General features: G+C 37.3%; 2 protein-coding genes across 5 annotated transcripts; both read left to right on the top strand.

Annotated features, from left to right (window-relative positions):
* The first annotated feature begins 11 nt into the window (after positions 1–11).
* LOC126619057 (gamma conglutin 1-like) lies at positions 12–1,550 on the top strand. Its single transcript, XM_050287317.1, has one exon. The coding sequence runs from the start codon at positions 73–75 to the stop codon at positions 1,414–1,416; it is 1,344 nt and encodes a 447-aa protein (XP_050143274.1). The 5' UTR covers positions 12–72; the 3' UTR covers positions 1,417–1,550.
* A 2,754-nt stretch (positions 1,551–4,304) lies between these two features.
* On the top strand, positions 4,305–18,766 carry LOC126619060 (signal peptidase complex subunit 3B-like). 4 transcript variants are annotated; one of them, XM_050287323.1, is made up of 6 exons: positions 4,305–4,605; positions 4,723–4,770; positions 5,914–5,976; positions 18,040–18,093; positions 18,267–18,353; positions 18,473–18,766. In XM_050287323.1, exons 1-6 carry the CDS (start codon positions 4,480–4,482, stop codon positions 18,596–18,598), a joined length of 504 nt encoding a protein of 167 aa, XP_050143280.1. In that variant the 5' UTR covers positions 4,305–4,479; the 3' UTR covers positions 18,599–18,766. The 4 variants fall into 4 exon arrangements, with proteins under 4 accessions (XP_050143280.1, XP_050143279.1, XP_050143278.1 ...); XM_050287322.1 differs by lacking the exon at positions 18,040–18,093 and adding an exon at positions 6,332–6,385 and having other exon boundaries at positions 4,306–4,605; XM_050287321.1 differs by lacking the exons at positions 18,040–18,093; positions 18,267–18,353 and adding exons at positions 6,332–6,385; positions 6,632–6,718 and having other exon boundaries at positions 4,310–4,605.
* Positions 18,767–22,300: the final 3,534 nt, after the last annotated feature.

Raw genomic sequence — 22,300 nt, 5'->3', positions numbered from 1 at the left:
AATCCCACCGTTTCCTCTCTGGGTATACAAAAATTCTTCGTTCGAACTCAGAGTCCGTTTCCATTTCCATCCATGGCTTCTTTCCTTCCTAATTTGGTCCTTTTCTTCTCTTGTTTTTCTCTTCTTGCTTTCATATCTGCGGCGACACTCAAAACCCAACCCCAAATCCCCATCAGGCCGAACAAGCTTGTCCTCAGGGTGCAGAAAGATGATGCAACCAATCTTCATGTGGCCCAAATTTACAAAAGAAACCCTCCAGTCCAATTCCCCTTTGTGATTGACCTAAATGGGAGGTTCTTAACAGAAAATTGTGAGAACCAATACTTGTCATTGGGTTACAATGCCCCATTTTGCCACTCGACGCTGTGCGCTAGAGCTAATCCTAATAGCCCGATGACATGCCGCACATGCTCCTCTAGAACCCAAATAGGGTGCCACCCCAACGCGTGTGGGCTGATGACCACAAACCCCGTGACGCGTCAAAGCGCCTTGGGTGAGCTTGCGCAGGATGTCCTAACAATCTCATCAACCCAAGGCTCAGGTCCCGGCCCAATGGTCCAAATCCCTCAATTCCTATTTGCGTGTGCACCTTCCAACATATTGCAAAATGGGTTACCCAAAAACGTTCAAGGTATTGCTGGTCTAGGTCATTCCCCAATTTCCCTACCTTACCAACTAGCCTCCCACTTTGGCTTCCCACCAAAATTCGCTGTGTGCCTTCCTCCTTCATCTGACCGAAGTGGCGTCGTTTTCTTTGGGGAAGGACCTTATTTCATGAAACCGAACATCGACGTGTCGCAGAAGTTGACCTACACCCCACTGATCATAGGCAGGCAAGGAGAGTACTACATAAACGTTCAATCCATCAAAATCAACAATAAGATTGTTCCACTCAACACATCTCTCTTGACATACACACCAGAACAAGGGGTTGGTGGGACAATGATCAGCACCACAACTCCCTACACAATCCTCCAAACCTCAATCTTTAGGGCAGTCACTCAGTTCTACATCAATCAGCTGCAAGGGTTGCCCCAAGTGAAACCCGTGGCGCCATTCGGGGTGTGTTTCGATGCAAAGAGATTCACCGGCAGCAGCACGGCCGCATTTCCTAGCATAGACCTTGTCCTAGACAACAACCAGAACATCATCTGGAGGATATCTGCTCCAAACATTTTCGTCCAGCCACGTCCCTTCATAGGGTGTCTAGGTTTTGTGGACGGCGGATTGAAGCCTCAGGCTTCGATCGTGATCGGGGCAATGCAGTTGGAGGAAAATCTGCTGCAGTTTGATCTGACGAACTCAAGGTTGGGATTTAGCAATTACTTGCTCCCCAGGACTAGTTGTACCAACTTCAACTTTGGCAAATCCTCCACTGGTGCTGAAGAATCTACTGAGTGCACTGATGAGCCATAAATTGTGATCTCCCTTGTGAGAGATTATAATATAAAGGTGTTTATGTATGTTGGTTAAATAAAGTCCAAGTAAAATGTAAAGCTTTTTTGCTTTGGCGGAGTCTCTTATTAAGGGACTGGATAAATAAAGCTCTGTTAACTATTTGTTCATGTCTTCTTCTTGGTAACAGCTCAAATTCAATCGTGAATGATATTCTTAAATGGATTCAAGCTCCAGTTTTAAATTTCTAACAGTTTTCCAGCGTGGAAGATTAGCCAAGTTGCGAAGAGTAGTGTACTCCCTTTTCTACACCCAAGTTTGAATCTCTCTTTCTCTAGTATATATTAGGGTAGAATATAGTTCCAATATAAAAAGAAATAACAATTTTCTAGTGTGACGACAATATTTTTTTTTATATGATGACGGTTATAGTGTCACACATTGTTTATCACTATACCTTAGGCCCTTTCTCGTGTGACAAACAGTTATAGCGCCAGTGTAGTGTTTAACACTACACACTACGTCCTGGGTCCAGAACGTATGACAATGTTCACCAAGAACAAACTAAGTGTATTTGTAACACTATATGCTAGTGATTATTGCACTACAAAAATCTCGGTGTTCATGCTGAGGATTGAGATTTCCATATATATTCAATTGATTAAAATTTCATTGTTTAGTTCATATTGGTGTGTTTTAGACATAATCTGCTAAGTAATTTGATTAGGATTTGGTTCCCCCCCCCCTTTTTTTTTTGGTATATAAACGTTAAGTGTTTCTCAAAACATGTCAATTAGTACTACGATCTGGTGATATTTCTCTTCACTTAGAAGTGAGAGGTCTTAGGTTCGAATCTCGTGAATGTCGAATTTGATACCAAATTAAGCTGCACATTGTTAGGGTAAAATTGACAATCCCTGACAAAATGCCCGAGTCTGTAATAGCTTAGACTTGTTACATATTTACAATTGTAATAGTTTTAGTCTAGGGAGGTTTCTCACACTTTCAATGCGAAGATGTTACCGAAACGCGATACTCATTCAGGTACGTTTGCATGCATGCATCCAACTACATTCATCTATATCATATGTTATTGTATTTGGATTAGGACTTTTATCCTTGTGTGTTTTACTTTTCTAGAATGAATTATCCCGTCTATCAAACCGTGTTATCAAACCGGTTTTTCAAACCATGTTTTCAAACTTAGGTGTTTGCATGTCAGTAGGACTTATCTGTTTGCATGGGAGTTATCTGATTGCATGTTGGTAGAATTATAAAACTACATGGATTGCATTGTAGTTCTTATCAGATAAAGGGCCGGTGTTTTTTGTATATATATGGGAAGTCAGGAACGTGAAAAAGTTGAGCCATATATGCATGAAAACTGATTTCATTGAAAATAATTTTTAAAAGCACTGGCTTTGGTTTTTTGTGCGTGGAAAAATAATTTGAATACTGTTGGTATCTTGTGGTTCCAACAGCATGGGTTTTTAAGAGAAAATATTATTTTTCATGCTGATTTCTTTGAGGTTTTAAATTGAAAATCAATTATGGAAATGTGCCTTGTGATTTTCGTAATTGATTGTTTTTCAAACAAACACTTCATCATATAAACATTCTGCATGATCGAGTTAGCATCTTGCAAAGTTCGAGGGAAAGGTGATTGACGGCTGCATTAGTGTCGTGCCACTTCAACTCGAAGACTGAAGAAAGATCGAGTAGCAAAGCGCGGAGACAAAGCTGTCAACTGGTATGAGTGTCTAGTTGATGAGTTTTGTAAGTCTTTATGTATTCTTTCTTTCTTAGTGCTTCCTGGCTTGGTAGCCCGAGGATTTTCCCAGTGGTGGGTTTTGCCTCGTTAAATCCTACATCGTGTGTGTGCTCTTTATATTCGTGCTGAATATTTGTGTAGGATTATGTTTGCATAACTGATTAATTTAAACCATAATTTGCATTAGTGTTAAGTTGAAATTTATAGATTAAGTTAGTATCCATCCTAGGACTTTCACACATTATGTACTTTAGCCGAACTCATCTTTCCTTTAATGTAAAAAAGTATCGATGTACTAAAAAAAAAAAAAAGTGCTTCTCAAAACATTACTTGGTCGATCTCGGAAGATTGGGCTGGTGTTTGGCAGGCCTAGGCATGCTCTAAGTTTGTTTTTGGGCTAATATACCCCATATATTTTCTCAGCTAGTAAAGAGTAGCTTTCACTTTGAAGAACCCAAAGAGCCACTTATTGTTATTCTTTAAAATAAATCATTTCCCTCTTCACGAACAGATATATTTATATTTTATCTTTAAATCGAATAAATTCGAGAAGGAATTAATTTACAGAAATAAACATAAGTGTATAAAAATTATTTTTCCAAATTATAAGATGAGCTTTATGGTTTGATTTACTTCAATTCAATACAAATAAAACTATTATCATGCACTCTCCCACAATGTAAAGAAAAATGAGCAATTTTTGTTCAATAAGACCTCTCATTTATTAGTTAAGATAGATACGATACATCGTAATTCTAATTAGCAAAATTTATTTTTATTTAAATTATCATATTATTTGTATAGTGATTCTAGCTAAGTCACTTCTAAGTCCAAGTTTAGAGTTCAAATTTACGAGTCGAGATCATTTCCGAATTCCTGTGTCTAGAGGAAATCCAGATCGTTGAAAGGAAAGAAAGACAGATCTAAACCCTTAATTTGTTTAAGATAACTAATTTAAAATGAATGATTCACATCTCATGATCCATCAGCCACAGATACAGAGATCCGGAATTCCAATTTTACTCCTGTCCAATAAGAAAAGTAAAAAATAATGGGCCCCACCGACGTGTCTTGTCCAATGAATGAGCAGTATTTCTAAAGTGTGACAACACTCTCTCTATCTCTCGATGTGTTTATTATTCCAATCAAAGTACAAAACGAAAAAAAACCCTCTCGAGTCTTCGTTTCTTCAAAACCCCCCGAAAAACGCACTCAACATTTTCCCTTCTTCCCATCTTTCTTCTCGGACCAAAACCAGAAGAACCAGAAATCCAAGGAGGAAAAAAAAAAAAAAAACCCAGAACGAGAACAAAATGCATTCGTTTGGGTACAGAGCCAATGCTCTGCTGACCTTCGCGGTCACAATTTTGGCTCTGATGTGCGCCATGGCCTCCATCTCCGATAATCTCAACCACCCCACTCCCACTACCCAAGTCCAGGTCCTTCGTCGTCTATTGGGCAGATCTGGGATTTCAAAAGTTTTGATTTTTTGGTTTCGAATTCAAGTGCCCAGTTGGATTTTGTTTCTGATTTTTGGTTATTGGGTTTTGTTTTAGGTGTTGAACATCAATTGGTTTCAGAAGCAACCAAATGGGAACGAGGAGGTGCGTTTCTTTTATTTGTAATTTGGTCGGTTATATGTGAAATTTCTTTGAATTTGAATTCAATTTTATTTTGGCTGAAATGGGTACTCTCTGAATTTCGATCGTAATGAGTGTATCAATAGTATTTGATTAATCCAGTTTAAAAATTGCTACTTTTGGCTTTTTGTATTTTTTGTATCAAGTTTTCATGTGTATGCATTTATGTGTGTATAGCTGTGTCGATATGAGGTTTCATTGAAATTTCTGGGTTTTGTGGTTTAGTTTCAGTACATAATTTGTTTCTTTGATCTAGGTATTCGTTTTATGAGTTGAAAGTAAATTGTAAAACGGGTAGTATTAGGATCCTGGGAGCTTATTCACCTCTTTCGACATATTGGTGCGAGCTCATTGCCTTTTGGGTTTATTACTAATCAAATGGTAGGATCACTGCCCTTCAGCACTGTAAACAATGGGGTAATTCTCCTCAGCCAAAAATGGGATCTTGACTAGTTATAGGTGGCAGTTAACGGTGTTGAGTTTTGTGACGAATATAAGAGAACAGACTGGGATTGTGACAATTTACAGTGCAAACTTCCGTAATTACCAAATTCCGGATAAAGATATTAATGTATAGTAGTGATGCCTAACAATTCTATCACCCTAGGTTGGCTTCAATTTTTAAGTAAATAAGGTATAACATTTTATTTACTTCGGAAGTACTGAGATTTCTTGATTTGGGTTGATTTGGGTTGGGTTGGGTTGGTGCGGGGTTTGTCTAGAGATTTGGTGCAGCCACTGAGTTATTGACTGACAGTTACATGTCTACAGAGCATGAGCTGATAGCTACATGTCTACAGAGCACGATCTGAGCTCGCAATATTTACTTAAGTAATTCCTCTACCAATAGGAAAACAGGTAAAAGAAGTTAGAGGACTAGAGGTGAAGGTCATAATAAACTTGACATTAGCAGCAGTTCATAGAACTTGACATTGACAGGTTCTTAAACTGTTGTCGTATTTCCATTAGTTATACTTTTATCATCAATTTTGGATTTTCTTTTTTGATTTATAGAGGCCATGATAGATGGGTGATTGGAAAAGGAAGGTTATGTGTACCGAATGAATCACAGTTTGATATGAACAAAATAATTTCCGTTTTATGCAGGTCAGCATGACTATGAATATATCAGCAGACTTGCAGTCATTGTTTACATGGAACACAAAGCAGGTTTGCAATTTGACAAATTTCTGTGTGTACATGTTAGCATGAATTCGTGGTCATCTACATTATTTCAGTGTCTCCTGTGCGCGCTTTCACTAGTATTTGGGTGCACTAAGAGTAATGGCAACTATCACACATAGGATGAGAAGCCACCTATCAAAAGTCAAAACCTACTTTCATTTGCGTTGAGATACCGTATTTGTTGTCCTGGTGCATTACTTTTAGAGGGTGTAGTGAAATTTAAGTTGTGCATACCACAGTTTGAAAATTCCTACTCTTTCTATCTCCCAGCCAGTTTATGTCAGATATGATTCATAAACTTGGCGTTGATCCCTTTTACTTTATTTGCAATGAATGACAGGTTTTTGTTTTTCTAGCCGCTGAGTATGGAACCCCAAAGAACTCACTGAATCAGGTAGCTGCATATATTTTTTGGAGTTATTATTTTTTCAATTGTATTTCTGGTTAGTTATATGTTTTTATTTTTGTTTTCTTGAGGTAAGATTGAGATTATCAATTCTCTCTCTGAATAACTGCTTTTCCATTTTTTTGCTTCTGCGTGTTCCTTGGATCCGCACATCCACTCTAGGGCATGTAGACTGCACGGTCTTTAGTATTGCTTAAATAAGTTTTTTGATTATATTTGTACGCTTTTCTACAGATTTCTCTTTGGGATGGTATCTTACCAACAAAAGAACATGCCAAGTTTTGGATTCATACTTCAAACAAGTACCGTTTCATTGATCAGGTACGGGTAGTCCCTTTCATTCTTTGCATCTGTTTCTAGGCTTCACCGGAGACTAAGATCTACCTTAGTTTCTTCGATCCATCAGTAACTAACTCTCGTCGTAAATCATCTTTGTGTAGGGAACCAATCTCCGGGGTAAAGAATTCAACTTGACGTTGCACTGGCATGTGATGCCCAAGACGGGCAAAATGTTCGCTGACAAGATCGTCATGCCGGGATATCGCTTGCCACAGGAGTACAGATGAGGGGTGTTTTGTCTTGTGTATCTTTTTCTCTGTAGCTTTAGCCTCTAATCTGAAAGGGGATATAAAATGGTCACTCAAAATTAGAGACTTAGAAACAGGGAAGGTGATTTACTTGTTATGAGAAAAAAAAATATATGACATCTGATCTTATTTTTGGATTCTCTTAACTTTTGTTGCTAATTTTTGCCCTTCTGAATTGTTTGATTTATGAACAAATTTATCCAATTTTTCTCCAGTTTTCGGAAAAATGAAAACTAAAAACTAAGGGTGTCATATCGCACTTTTGGTCCCTATAGTTTAGTCGATGTTCACTTTTGGTCCTCGTGGTTTCAACCTTATAATAACAAATGTCTTACTGCATCGTTGCTTGGCACACTGAAAAGTCTTCATGGACATACGGAGTAAGTAGTTCTCCAATAATGCTAAGATCCATTTTTTTTCTTCTACAGAAATGATATTATCTACACTAAGAGAATGTGGTGGACTTAGCCTCATAATGGATTAACAATAATGTGATTTAAATTCACATTTAGCGATAATCGAATTTAAGACCTCTCCCTCACCAGGAATACCAGTAAACCGATGTGCTAAGTGGCTTTTTAAACTAAATGCAAGGGCCAATTGTCATGCACCCGAACGTAGAGTATCTCCCTAAAATCGTCAGGATTCCCGTTGAATTTTCGAATAATAATTGGATTTCCCTGTATCTTTTTACTACGATTTGATCCGACGAGAGAAAGAGAGCATCAAATGACGCCCGATGTAAAAATAATTTTCCTTTTTTCACCAAAATTATTAATTCTTTCCTTTTTATTCTGGGATATTAATGTATATAAATAAATAAAACTAAAAACTATTAATTATTTTGTAAATTTTTTTTTAATTATTTCCATATTTTATTTGTTTTTTTGGTTGAAAATTTCCTTATTTTATTTGCATTTGGGGTGTCCATTGGCGATCTTAGATCATATGATCAATCCCTATACTGCTATACAAATACAGAGACTTGCTTGCTGCTTGTCAACTAAGTCCACTCCACTCGTCTCTGTCTCTCTCTCTCTCTAGTTTCTCTCTCTAGGTCTTGTTTCCTCTGGGTGCTAGCAGAGCCCTAACTTTTCCAGATAGTTTCCTTTTTGCGCAAGGAATTAAACCCTTTACCTACTTGAATTTGGAAACCCTTAATCCTTTATTAAATTAAACCGCAGATTTGGGGACGCACCACTTGTCTCTCTAAGTACTCTCGCTACTCTCTCTCTCTCTCTCTCTCTCTCTAGGTACTCTTGCAACTCTCTCTCCCTAGCTACTTTCTAATTACTCTTGCTACTCTCTCTCCCTAGCTACTTTCTAATTACTCTTGCTACTCTCTCTCCACTCTAGCTGCTTTCTCTCTCCTTAATCCTTTATTAAATTAAACCACTTTAGATTACAATCTCTATAAATATATATATACACTCGTTCTTTCTTGCCCATTTCCACTTCTCTCTCTCTCTCTCTCTCTCTCTCTCTCTAATTCTCTAGCCACTCTCTCTCTTTTTCTCTAGCCTCTCTCTCTCTCTCTCTCTCTCTCTCTAAGTACCTTGCTACTCTCTCTCTATCTACTTTCTCTCTCTCTAAGTACTCTTGCTACTCTCTCCCTCTCTCTCTCTAGGTACTCTTGCAACTCTCTCTCCCTAGCTACTTTCTAAGTACTCTTGCAACTCTCTCTCCCTAGCTACTTTCTAAGTACTCTTGCTACTCTCTCTCCACTCTAGCTACTTTCTCTCTCCTTAATCCTTTATTAAATTAAACCACTTTAGATTACAATCTCTATAATTATACATATACACTCGTTCTTTCTTGCCCATTTCCACTTCTCTCTCTCTAAGTACCTGGCTACTCTCTCTCTCTAGCTACTTTCTCTCTCTCTCTCTCTCTCTCTAAGTACTCTTGCTACTCTCTCTCTCTCCTTAATCCTTTATTAAATTAAACCACGGATTTGGGGAGGGACTTTCCATCTTTCATCTTAGATTACAATCTCTATAAATATACATATACACTCCTTCTTTCTTGCCCATTTCCACTTCTCTCTCTCTAAGTACCTTGCTACTCTCTCTCTAGCTACTCTCTCTCTCTCTCTCTCTCTCTCTCTCTCTCTCTCTCTAAGTACTCTTGCTACTCTCTATCTCCTTAATCCTTTATTAAATTAAACCACGGATTTGGGGAGGGACTTTCCATCTTTCATCTTAGATTACAATCTCTATAAATATACATATACACTCCTTCTTTCTTGCCCATTTCCACTTCTCTCTCTCTAGCTACTCTCTCTTTCTCTATGTAATCTTGCTACTCTTTCTCTAAGTACTCTTGATACTCTCTCTCTAGCTACTTTCTCTCTCTAATTACTCCAGACTCATGGAAGGTCCAAGAAACTCGAGTTCGAGAAAGCGAAAAACGAGAGAGATGTCGAGAGGACAAGTCGTGCTTGCTCTCCCTGCTCCCAGTGTCCCTCTTCCGTCGCATCTCAGCACCACCGCCACCAAAATGGCAGGCAGTAGAGAGAAGCCGAAAGAAGTAGTGCTTGCCCAATCTGCTCCCAACGCCCCTCCACCACCGCTCCACACCACCATCAAAAGGGCAGGCACGAGAGAGAAACCAATAGTAGTGATTGATCAATGCGCTCTCAATGCATCTCCATCGCTACTCCACACCACCGCCACCAAAAGGGCAGGCACGAGAAAGAAGGCGAAAGAAGTAGCACTTGCTCTCTCCCCTCCCAATGCCCCTCCCCCACCGCTCAAGTTCATGACGGCACGAAAAGTGACTGCACTCTTCGACCCAGACCACCACCCTCAAACCCCGCCAGTCTCGGCCAGAAGAGAACAAGAAGAGGGAGCAGCGGCGCCGGCACTACAAGAACCTGAAAAAAAGAAGCCGAGGTTGAAGGTGGTTCGCTTTTTGGATCCGGATGCCACAGAATCTTCCAGTGATGATGATTACACTCCACCAGTTGGTCGCAAACGAAAGGAATTTGAAATCGTTCCCGAGATAAAGATACCGGGGGAAAACCCTATTTCAAAGAAGCGTAGGACGCCAGAAACGACTACAAAAACAAGAAGGAAGATAATAAAAGATCAGAAAAATGAGGAAGAACTTGTTGGTGAGAAGATCGTCATTAAGAAAGAAACTGGCTCGTCTTCTTGTGCTGAAAAGAAGGTAAAAGAATCATCGTCGACTTCATCAACGGCGGGTAAAAAGAAGACTACGACCAAGGGGAAGAAGAAAAAGGAGACGAAGAAGAAGAAGAAGACGACGGAGGTTGTTGATGTTTTGTGGGAAATTCCTGGGGAGATTCCCGACCTGGATTTACTGGAAAGAGAGAAAGATTGGCTTTTGTATAGGTTCTTTGATGGAGTTCCCGAATACTGTGAGGAAATACCGCCGGAGGTGAAGGTGATTAGATAACCTAAGTTACTTTAATTTTTAAGTTTCTTTTTATTCAACTTTTAACAGTAGATGTTTGCAGCTGGGTCTGCCACGACGATCACAAACTCGTGTAACTAATTAATTTTTATGAATTCTGATGAATATTTAAAATGATTTCGTGAGATGCATTTAGGGTTCTTATGAATTTAGGGTTCGTAACCGAGTGAAGGTTTGTAGCTGGTTATGCTATAAAGATGATCATGTATGTAATTGGGTTTTGAATTCCATTATATATATTCTGAATATTAATTGTGATTATCTTATGAATAATGAGTTTTTTTTCATTCCTTTTGTTGCAACAATATTATGTCTCGACTCTTGAGTTTAACTTTAATCACGTGATGAGTGCTATAGAAACATGATATCTATTTCCGTTGCATTCAAAAATCCGTTCAATTGTTTGGGATGGAAATGAAATTTGATAAAATAGCCAAAATTTTCATGATTTATACTCACAATCACATCGTGCAAATTAATTATATTTTCTCTCGGTGGGAAATCTGTAAAAACTAAACAATGTCTAAGACTTCATCCGTAAGTAACATGAAACTTAAGCCATTATACAACATTAAATTCCATTTTTTCCTAAGCCATTACACAACATTAAATTAAATTAAGTAACATGAAACAACATTAAACAATATGAAACAACATTAAATAACATTAACCAACATAAAAATTATAAAACATGAAACTTAAACAACATTTTTAAAAACATTTAAAAACATAAAACGTAAATGCCTACTCCATGCTGACGTTACTTAGCCGTTGGATTTGAATTTAAGTTGTAGTTTTTAAATAATAAATTATGTTTGGTCCTATGGCCCTTTGGCCCTCGGTTGGAGACGGTTTTTTTTGAAAGGGCTAAAACGAGTCATCTGGCTCTTTGGCCCTCGGCTGGAGATGGAGGCAAATATGACCCTGTACTGTTCATGAAAATATTAAGGCCATCTCTAACCGAAGGGTCCAGAGGGCCATAGGGCTGAAAATAGCCCTAAAACCGTCTTCAACCGAGGGCTAGGCCAGAGGGCTCGGGAATCTGGGAGGGCCCCATGGAATTTCAAAGGGCCAGAGGGCCAAAGGGCTGGCTGGCTGGCTATTTTTTATTTTATGGTTTTTCCCATTGATGTCGGTTATAACTGACATCATTAAAGAATGATTTTTTAATACTGTCGGTTATAACCGACAGTAATAGTTATTCAAAGACAAATTTTTTTTTTAATTACTATTAGTGTCGGTTATAACCGACACTAAAAGTTTGAAATTTTTTGAATATAACGGCTAGTAGCCATTGTATTAACTTTTTTTTTTTTTTATGAATTTAAACTTCTTTTTTTCCCTTTTTTTGTCCTTTTCATATGAATCAAATTTTGTTTCATATTTTTTTTCAATTCTATTTTACAAAATTTGTTTCAATTTTAAAAAAAAAAAATTTCCTATAACTTCTATTTTACAAAATTTGTTTCATATTTTTTAAAATTCCATTTTTTTCCTATAACTTCTATTTCACAAAATTTGTTTCAATTTTTTTTTTTAAATTCTATTTTTTTCCTATAACTTCTATTTTACAAAATTTGATTCGTATATTTTTTTTCATATAACTTCTATTTTACAAAATTTGTTTCATATTTTTTTAAATTCCATTTTTTTCCTATAACTTCTATTTCACAAAATTTGTTTCATATTTTTTTTCAATTCTATTTTTTTCCTATAACTTCCTAGGCCATTTATACAACATTAAATTAAATTAAGTAACATGAAACAACATTAAACAATATGAAACAACATTAAATAACATTAACCAACATACAAATTATACAACATAAAAAAACATTTAACAACATGAAACTTAAACAACATTTTTAAAAACATTTAACAACATAAAACTTAAAAGCCTACTCCATGCTTCTTTTGGCCCAAAGATGTGCAACAAGATCCTGTTGTAGGTACTTATTTGTGGCACGAGAACGTATCATTCTATAGCGCCTCATGTACTCATTTATAGAGATACTACCAGTTCTTGGATTGAAAGGCAAATTAGGCCCATCATATATTTTTGCTAGAGCCCTTCTTGACCTATTTGGATCTTCTTGGTCGTCATCGGACTCTCCATCAATATACCCATCTCGCTCATCCTCCACTATCATATTGTGTAATATGATGCAAGACATCATGATGGAGTTCAAATTTTCTCGACTCCACCCTCTTGCCGGTTCGCTGATGATCTTCCACCGTGCTTGTAGAATATCGAAAGCTCTCTCAACATTTTTCCGGTATGCCTTTTGGTGCAAGGTAAACAACTTTTCTGCGTCATTCTTAGGGTTTGAAATTGCTTGGACAAGTGTCGCCCACTTTGGGTAGATGCCATCTGCCAAGTAATACCCCATATTGTATTCACGGCTGTTGATGTAGTCGTCAAGTTGAGGTGCTTTACCTTCCGTCAAGTTATTGAAGAAGGGTGAACGCCCAAGAACTGTAATGTCATTTTGGGATCCAGGGACTCCAAAGAAAGCATGTCAGATCTATGTGTCATATGAGGCAACTGCCTCTAACACAACAGTTGACTTTCTCGACCTTCCGCTAAAGCCTCCTTGCCATCCAGTGGGACAGTTCTTCCAATCCCAATGCATGCAGTCTAATGACCCTATCATGCCCGGAAACCCACGGTCTTCAGCTTTGCGAAGGAGCCGATTCAGATCTTCTTGATTTGGCTCTCGGAGGTACTCGTCTTTGTAAACCTGAACAATTGTGTTACAAAATTCTTCAAGAGTATTAAGGCATGTAGACTCAGACATACCATGGGTTTCATCCATCGAATCAGTTGAGGAACCATAGGCCATCATTCGGAGTGCAACGGTAACCTTCTAATGAGGTGAGAAACCAGGGCGGCCTGCTCTGTTCCGCTTCTGTCGAAAGTATGGATTGACCTGCTGGACATCACGAAGTAAACGCTCGAAAACATGACGCCTCATCCGGAAGCGACGTCTGAAATCCTCTTCTATGTACACCGAGTTGGGGTTGAAGTAGTTGTTCATCAGATTGACATGCGACATCGCTCTGTTTCGTGGTTTGTAAGAGTGACCAGCAACAGAGCCACCCCATTGAGGTTGTTCCTCAGTTGGCTGACACACCATGGCTGCTGCCATGTTTTGTTTGTTGCGCCTTACTTGAACTTCTTCATCAGACTCCTCATCTTCTCGTCTCATCTGCGCCCATTTTGCTTCCAATTTGGAATTGGATGAGGACCCCCAATTGGAATTGGATGAGGATCCAAAGTTGGAATTCATTGCAAACTTGAATTGAAAGAGATTGAATTGAAATAGATTGAATTCAAAGTTGTGTGAATTATAGCCCAATATCCACCCTATTTATAGCAAAAAAAAATTCAAATCCAACGGCTAGCTGACGTCCTGTTGACGTCACTTAGCCATTGGATTTGAATTTAAATTGTAGTTTTTAAATAATAAATTATGTTTGGCCCTATGGCCCTTTGGCCCTCGGTTGGAGACGGTTTTATGTGACAAGGATAAAACGAGCCATCTGGTCCTTTGGCCCTCGGTTGGAGACGGAGGCAAATATGGCCATGTACTGTTCATTAAAATATTAATATCTTGGGGAATCTTGGAGGGCCAGAGGGCTAAAACGAGCCCTCTGGCCAGCCCTCGGTTAGAGATGGCCTAATATCTTGGAGAATCTTGAAGGGCTAGAGGGTTAAAATGAGCCATCTGGCCAGCCATCAGTTGGAGATGGCCTTAGAAGTCTAATCATGTCTTCCCCCACCAAAATTAGGTATTAACTCACTATTATGGGTGCCATAAAATTATAGAGGCAGGTTGTCTGTCCTCCTGTTTGAGTGCCTTTCCCATTCCCTTCTATTTGTGCGGTCACAGTTAAGTTATGTCAACATTTTATATTATTTTTTTATAGAAATAATAAGACAAAAATCAATAAGAATATAAAATATTGACGTGACTTAACCGTAACCGCACAAATAGGGGAGGATGGGAAGGGCACCCAAATAGGAGGGCATACAATCTACCTCTTAAAATTATAAGAGAAATGGTATAAGAGATTCTTTTGAAGAGATTTTTTATTGGACTCATATTTTTTGTACAAAATTTTATATGTGCAAGATTAACGTTAAATTGTGAATTAGAACATAGTTGATATAGAATCTAGTTTGACAGAGTCTCCTTAGTATTTATCTTTTAAAGCCATGAATTTTAAGAGCTTAATATATTATAGAGTGTGTCCAGCCAATATATCTCCAGCTGTTTTTGTTAATAATGAACAGAATGTGCTTCAAACCAAACCATGTTTATGCCTGGATTAATCATGTTTAAGTTTGTCGTAAGGAAAGTGGGGCAAAGAGATCACTTCGAATGCCTTTTCTTTCCACTTGCTTTAAGGTGTGTTTTAGTATTGTATTTTTTGGGAAAAGATTATAGTATTGTATGACTACTTGTATTTGATCTACATTTAAATTCTACTTGCCTGAAATATAACAATCTTTTTATGTTTTCCTTGTCAATTAGAGGTTTGGGTAGTGGTTTTCACTTTCAGTTATTGTTTTGCACGCATTTTTTTTAATTTTATCAATCAATCATGAATAAGATTAGCAAAAATAGAAGAATGAGTGTAAAAAAAACGCCAAAGTTTTACTTTTAGAATATGCTGGCCGCATTCTCACTTGTATCTTCTTGATATACTTTTTTAGTTCTCGTTCTCCTCTCAAAATACATTATCTACTTTTAAGGTCGTATTTTGAAGATCAACTTTGCAGAAAAATCAATCAACCACAAATTATTTAACTATGTATTTAAGGTTAACAAAATTTCATTGTTTAAGTGGAAACCATAGTTTGTCTATTTATAAAATAAACTTTAGATGACAAAAAATTTAGTTGTAGTAAATTTTTTGTATAGAAGATGTTCAGAGGGTGACTTAAGAAATAAACAGTTCAAACTCGTGTAACATTGCAGGATGATCAGAAGAGTTGAAAAATAGAACGAAATTATTCATATAAGAATATTAAGAATGACCTAGAAAATAAACGGTTCAAACTCGCGTAATATTGCAAAATGATCAAAAGAGTAGGGAAGGTAGAGCGAGATTTCCCATGTAAGAATATTGCTAACACTTCTTTTTGTCTGTTATTTTCTTTAACTTATCAAATATCCACTTCTAACCGACTGACCTCTCATATAAAAGTTGGTTTAATGGGGTTTCCTTGACTCAAATATAATAGTGTTTCTTTTGTGTTTTCCAGTGTTCCTGCCGACTAATAGATTCATGTTTCTTCGCTGTTTTCCAGGCACATATATAAAAAAACTACGTCTTGCTCCCTTCCATGTTTTATATTATTAGTTTTAGGGAGTTTTATTTTTCAACTGCCATTAATCTATGTTTAAGTATTTAAGCCACTTCTGAAACTGTAAGTAAATATTCGATTGACATATCAGGCCACGGTAATCGCAGCAAGGACAAACCGACTTCACACACACTCTCCTCCTTTCTTTCTCTCTCTCTTTGAAAAATGCTTGAAAAGGGTACACAAAACCCTCGATCAGAGGGAGATAAAGCTAAAGGATAGTGTTTAAACTCTCACCAACCGCCTTTGAACTCTCTCTCTCTCTCTCTCTCTCTCTCTTCCCTCTTTATATTCTCAGCTCACAAGCAGGAAACCTGTTTTGCTCATATCTCTCTCTCTCTAAAAAAATGAGTAAACAGGAGATGATGAAGCTTCAGGTACAAAACTTTTCTGAAAATCAAAGCTGTTTACTTTAGTTTAGAACCTTTTTCATTGTTCTTCTGTTTTCTCTTAATTACGTTTTCTCATTTGTATGTATTAAGTTATTTACTCAAGTCTAATTTGGTTTGTTTGGTTTTGGTATTGATTTTACTTGCAGACCTGTGTTCTCAAGGTTAATATTGACTGTGATGGATGCAATCATAAGATAAAGAAATTGCTGCAGAAAATCGATGGTATGTTCCTCTCCCTTGTTACCATGTTTTGATATTTCTTACCCAACAAATTATTTCTTACTTTATATATCAAGAACTTGAGATTTGAACTAGAGACTTCCTAAATAATACAAATTATTTCTTACTTTATACATTAACAACTTCCGTTCACGAGATTTGAACTCCGGACTTTCGGGACTTTAAGTAGTAGAGACTGGAAGACGCTAGAAGGCATGTTTTCTTAATCTACCATAAATATTGATGTTTTCGTTTACTTATGATTTTTCACTGTTCAAGTGTAACGGTATGAATTTCAATGGGGTTTTTAGTTAGGGTAAAACGAAATGTTGGTCACTGGTTTTAGTTTTACCAACTTCGGTAATTTGTTTAGGTGTGTACACAACAAGTATAGATGCAGAGCATAGCAAGGTGACTGTGACAGGGAATGTTGATCCATACACAATCATCAGGAAACTTGAAAAAAAGGGGAAACATGCAGAACTCTGGGGAGGTTCAAATTCAAAGGGTTCAAATTTCAATCAAGCCCAGCTCAACAACCAGTTCAAGAACATGGCTATGCCGGTCCAGAACGCGAAAGGCGGTGGCCACCAGCAACATCCACAAAAGGGAGGAGGAGGCCATCAGCAACAACCCCAAAAGGGCGGAGGAGGTCACCAGCAGCAACACCAACAGATGAAAGGGGGTAATGGTAATGTTATGAAGGCGCCTCAGAAGGACCAGAAGTCTGTGAAGTTCAATCTGCCGGCGGAAGGGGAGGAATTTGACGGTAGCGATTTCGATGAGTATGACGATGAATTTGATGATGAGTTTGATGATGATGAATTCGATGATGATGATTACGATGAGGAGGAAGAGCTTGATCATGGACATCATCAGATGGCTAAGAACAAGGCGATGGGTAATATTGGAAATGGGGCACAAGGAGGTCCTTATGGGAAGATGATGCCGATGATGGGTGGTAATAATGGCCATGGACCACATGTGCCTGCTGGGATGATGAATATGTTGCATGCGATGAACGACAAGAAGTTAGGTGGCGGTGGTGGGGGCGGCGGTGGGGGAGGGTCTGCCAAGAAAGGCGGGGTGATTGATTTCCCTGTGCAAGTAAAGGGTATGGGTGGAAATAACGAAAAGAAGAATGGCAAGGACGGAAATGGAGGAAGAAAGGCGGTGGAAATAGCAAGGGTGGGGATAAGAAACAAGGTGGCAAAGGTAAGAAAGAGGGCAAAGATGGCAAAAAAGGAGGTGGGTTGCTAGGGTGGCTTAGCCGGAGTACGAGTATCGGACGAGGCGGTTCAAAAGGCGGTGGCGACGAGAAAAGTAAGGGCAAGGGCAATGGAAGCAAAAAGGGTGGGAGCAAACATGAGAAAAATGATTTTCATGACATTGATTTCAATGGCAAAGGAGGCAAAGGAGGCAAGGGTGGGAAAGAAGGCAAGGAGGGCAAGGATGGAAAAGGAGGCAAAGGTGGCAAAGGAGGCAAAGGGGGCAAAGGTGGCAAAGGCGGTGATGATGATGACAGGTTTTTGTTTTTCTAGCCGCTGAGTATGGAACCCCAACCAGTTTATGTCAAATATGATTCATAAACTTGGCCTTGATCCCTTTTACTTTATTTGCAATGCATGACAGGTTTTTGTTTTTCTAGCCGCTGAGTATGGAACCCCGAAGAACTCACTGAATCAGGTAGCTACATATATTGAGATTATCAACTCTCTCTCTGAATAACTGTTTTTCCATGTTTTTTCCTTCTGCGTATTCCTTGGATCCACACGTCCACTCTAGGGCTTGTAGACTGCACAGTGCTTCAATTATTGCTTAAATAAGCTTTTTGATTATATTTGAACGCTATTCTACAGATTTCTCTTTGGGATGGCATCTTACCAACAAAAGAACATGCCAAGTTTTGGATTCATACTTCAAACAAGTACCGTTTCATTGATCAGGTACGGGTAGTCCCCTTCATCCCTTGCATCTGTTTCTTGGCTTCACCGGAGACTAAGTTCCACTGTAGTTTCTTCGATCCATCGATAACTTACTCTCTCTGTAAATCATCTTTGTGTAGGGAACCAATCTCCGGGGTAAAGAATTCAACTTGACGTTGCACTGGCATGTGATGCCCAAGACGGGCAAAATGTTCGCTGACAAGATCGTCATGCCGGGATATCGCTTGCCGCAGGAGTACAGATGAGGGGTGTTTTGTCTTGTGTATCTTTTTCTCTGTAGCTTTAGCCTCCAATCTGAAAGGGGATATAAAAATGTCATTCAAAATTAGAGACTTAGAAACAGGGAAGGTAATTTACTTGTTATGAGAAAAAGAAATATATGAGATCTGATCTTATTTTTGGATTCTCTTTAACTTTTGTTGCTAATTTTTGCCCTTCTGAATTGTTTGATTTAGGAACAAATTTATCCGATTTTTCTCAGGTTTTTTGGAAAAATAAAGAGGAAAACTAATGAAGAGCGTTTGAAAACTTTGAGTTTTAACAATAAGGACAAAATAAAAGGTAAAGTGAATTATACCAGGATTGATCTTTTAGTGTAAAAATGTGGTTTTTCGTTAAAGTGAACAGTACCGGAAATTTTTCATTAAAGTTTTTAAAATAAAAACTAAAAACTAAGGGTGCCATGTCGCACTTTTGGTCCCTATAGTTTAGTCGAAGTTCACTTTTGGTCCTCGTGGTTTCAAATGTCTCAACATTCGTTCATGTAGTTTAGCAAACAATGCAATTTAATAACACTTTATTTTCCATCCATTTAGTATAGTAGAAGTTCACTTTTAGTCCTCGTGGTTGCATCTGCCGCATACGACAAAACCGAAAAGAATGTTGGACATAGGAGAGATTTTTTGGTTTGTTCAAAACGCTGAAAACATCAACTTTCTTTTAATCTTATGATAACAAATGTCTTTACCGCATCTAGCTTGGCACATTGAAAAGTTTCTATGTACATACGGAGTAAGTAGTTCTCCAATAATGCTAAGATTTATTTATTTTTTGTAACAAACAATATTATCAACACTAAGAAAAGGAAGTGAGCTTAACCTCATGATGTGATAACAAGAATGTGGTTCAAATTAATTTTTGACGATAATCAAACTTAAAACCTCTTACTTGTCAGAAGTACTACTAAACCATTGTACTAAGTAGCTTTTTAAACTACCACAGATGCAAAGTAAATCTGTTGCAAATCATAAATGCAAGGGCCAGCTGTTATGCACCCGAACGTAGAATATCTTCCCTAAGATCGTCAGGATTCCCGTTGGATTTTCGAATAATAATTGGATTTCCCTGTATCTTTTTACTACGATTCGATCCAACTAGAGAAAGAGAGCATCAAATTTTCCTTTTTTCACCAAAATTATTAATTCTTTCCTTTTTATTCTGGGATATTAATGTATATAAATAATTAAAACTATAAACTATTAATTATTTTGTAAAAAAAAAATTATTATTATTATTTCCTTATTTTATTTGTTTTATTGGTCGAAAATTTCCTTATTTTATTTGGATTTGGAGTTTCCATTGGAAATCTTAGAGAAGGCAGATTCTCTGCCCTCCCACTTCCCGTGATCTTCCGTATCATTTTATATTATTTTTTTTTATCTTATTATCTCTATAAAAATAATAATATAAAATGTTGACATGATTTAATCGTGATCACACAAACAGAAGAGCAGAAAAAGTAAAAGGGCAAAGAATCTGCCTCCGATCTTAGATCAGATGATCAGTCCCTATACGGCTATGTAAAAGTCAATTAAGTCCACTCCACTCCTCTCTGTCTCTGTCTAGGTATTGTTTCCTCTGCGTGCACTCAACTCTAGAGGTGGGTTCGGTACGGTTACCGTACTAAATCCCTTGTACCAATTACCATACCAAACTTTCGGTTTGGTAAAATCTATTGCCGTTACCGTACCAAACTTTCGGTATACCGAAATTCGGTATTGCCAAAAGTTCGGTTGGCATGGTATGGCAATGGTAATTGCCATTTTGTTTTGGGACAAAATCTGTTTTTGTTTTTTAACCCAATTCAAGGGAAAAACTCTTTTTTGTACCTTTATCTCATACATTATAGATTAAATTAATCTATTATTCATCATTCACAATTCACACACATAATAATTCAAAAGATGCATCAAGATTCATCATGAAAATTAAGCTTACAATCCAAATAGAAGTTACGAATCAAAACAAATAGAAGTTAACAATCCAAATAGAAATTAAAGTTTCAAACCAAATGAAAGTTGGAAGTAAACTTCAAAAAGGAGAATTCATTGATCAGTTATTCAAGCTTAAGATGTCGAAGCTTTTGGAGGAGACATTGAACTTGTAGAAGATTGAGTTTGTGTCAACCCTACATTACAAACAAAGAAAACATATTAATTAGTAGTAAGAAGAATTAAAGTTGAAAACCATTTAATAACAAATTTACTAAAAAAATTAAAGCATATCTTTCTTGTTTTCTCTTCTTCCATTTCCTTGTAAAATTGAAGCATATCTTTCGTTGGTTCCTTGTAGAAGTTTACTTCATCTGCCCTAAGCCAACCACTAGTACGCACTAGTGCCTCCATTATTTTAGGATAAAATGATACCCTAAAGGGTCCACAACCCTCCTCCCTAGGCTAAATGCATTTTCACTAGCAAAAGTAGAAGTGACGGTTACAAAGATATTTTGGCTATTTGTGAAAGAATTAGGAACTCTTTTGTGTTTGATTTCCACAATTTCAAGAGATCAAAGTCACCAACAACAATGCTAATATAAGTAGGGTTTTATTTTCAAATTATTGGAATATTATAAATATGTGTTATATAAGTATCTATTATATAATTTATAAATTATATATTATATTGTATTTTCGGTATGGTATGGTAATACCGTGGTAATGGTATCCATTACCAATACCGTACCATGAAATTTTGGTACAGTACAATACCATACCATTACCGATTGGTACGAAAAATTTGGCACAAAATCGGTATGGCACGGTTGGCAATTCGGTTAGCACGGCAATTTGGCAAAAAAATCCACCCCTACTCTCTCTCTCTCTCTCTCTCTCTCTCTCTCTCTCTCTCTCTCTCTCTCTCTCTCTCTCTCTCTCTCTCTCTCTCTCTCTCTCTCTCTCTCTCTCTCTCTCTCTCTCTCTCTCTCTCTCTCTCTCTCTCTCTCTCTCGGTCTTGTTTCCTCCACTCCTTTGTACGCAAGGAGGACACCTATTCGAATTTGGATACCGTGTTGAAACTTGAAAGTATACATGCTTGAATTTGGATAACATGGGAAGCTTCCTGCTGCTGTGCAGTGTCTTAATTTTATTTTATTTTTTTGAAAAATCCTTGAAGAAACTACACCGTTTCATTTATGATAAAAAATTTAAAATAACCAAACGATGTGGTTTCATTTTGTCAATTAAAAAATAAATTAAAGTGGGGACCATTGGTTCCCCTGTTACATTTGCCTTCACGCCATTCCCTTTTGAAACTAATTAATATAGAATCATAGTTATTGATTATTGATATTAATTAATTGAATTGAATTTTAGTGTATTGAATAGTTTATATGATTAATGGTATTGAGTAATTGAATTGTTGATTTAATTAGCTAGTAGTCATATACTGTATTTTACTCTAGTATATGAATGAGTGCTTAATCAATTGATATTAATTAATTGAATGGAATTTTGGTTTATTGAATAGTTTATATGATTAATGGTATTGATTAATTGAATTGTTGGTTTAATTAGTTAGTAGTCATATACTATATTTTACTCTAGGGTTAAGAGTCTAAGATTTTTTCTTCTTCTTCTTATTATACAGTGACATAATGAAACGGTATTATGAAAAAGTGCTTAAATCCTTCTTCAAATATTCCAACTAGTTCTCCTTTGAATATTCTGGCT

Source organism: Malus sylvestris, chromosome 4, assembly GCF_916048215.2.
Source record: "Malus sylvestris chromosome 4, drMalSylv7.2, whole genome shotgun sequence".
Lineage (NCBI taxonomy): Eukaryota > Viridiplantae > Streptophyta > Magnoliopsida > Rosales > Rosaceae > Malus > Malus sylvestris.
The sequence above is the reverse complement of the archived record's forward strand: the minus strand, read 5'-3'. Positions and strand labels throughout refer to the sequence as shown.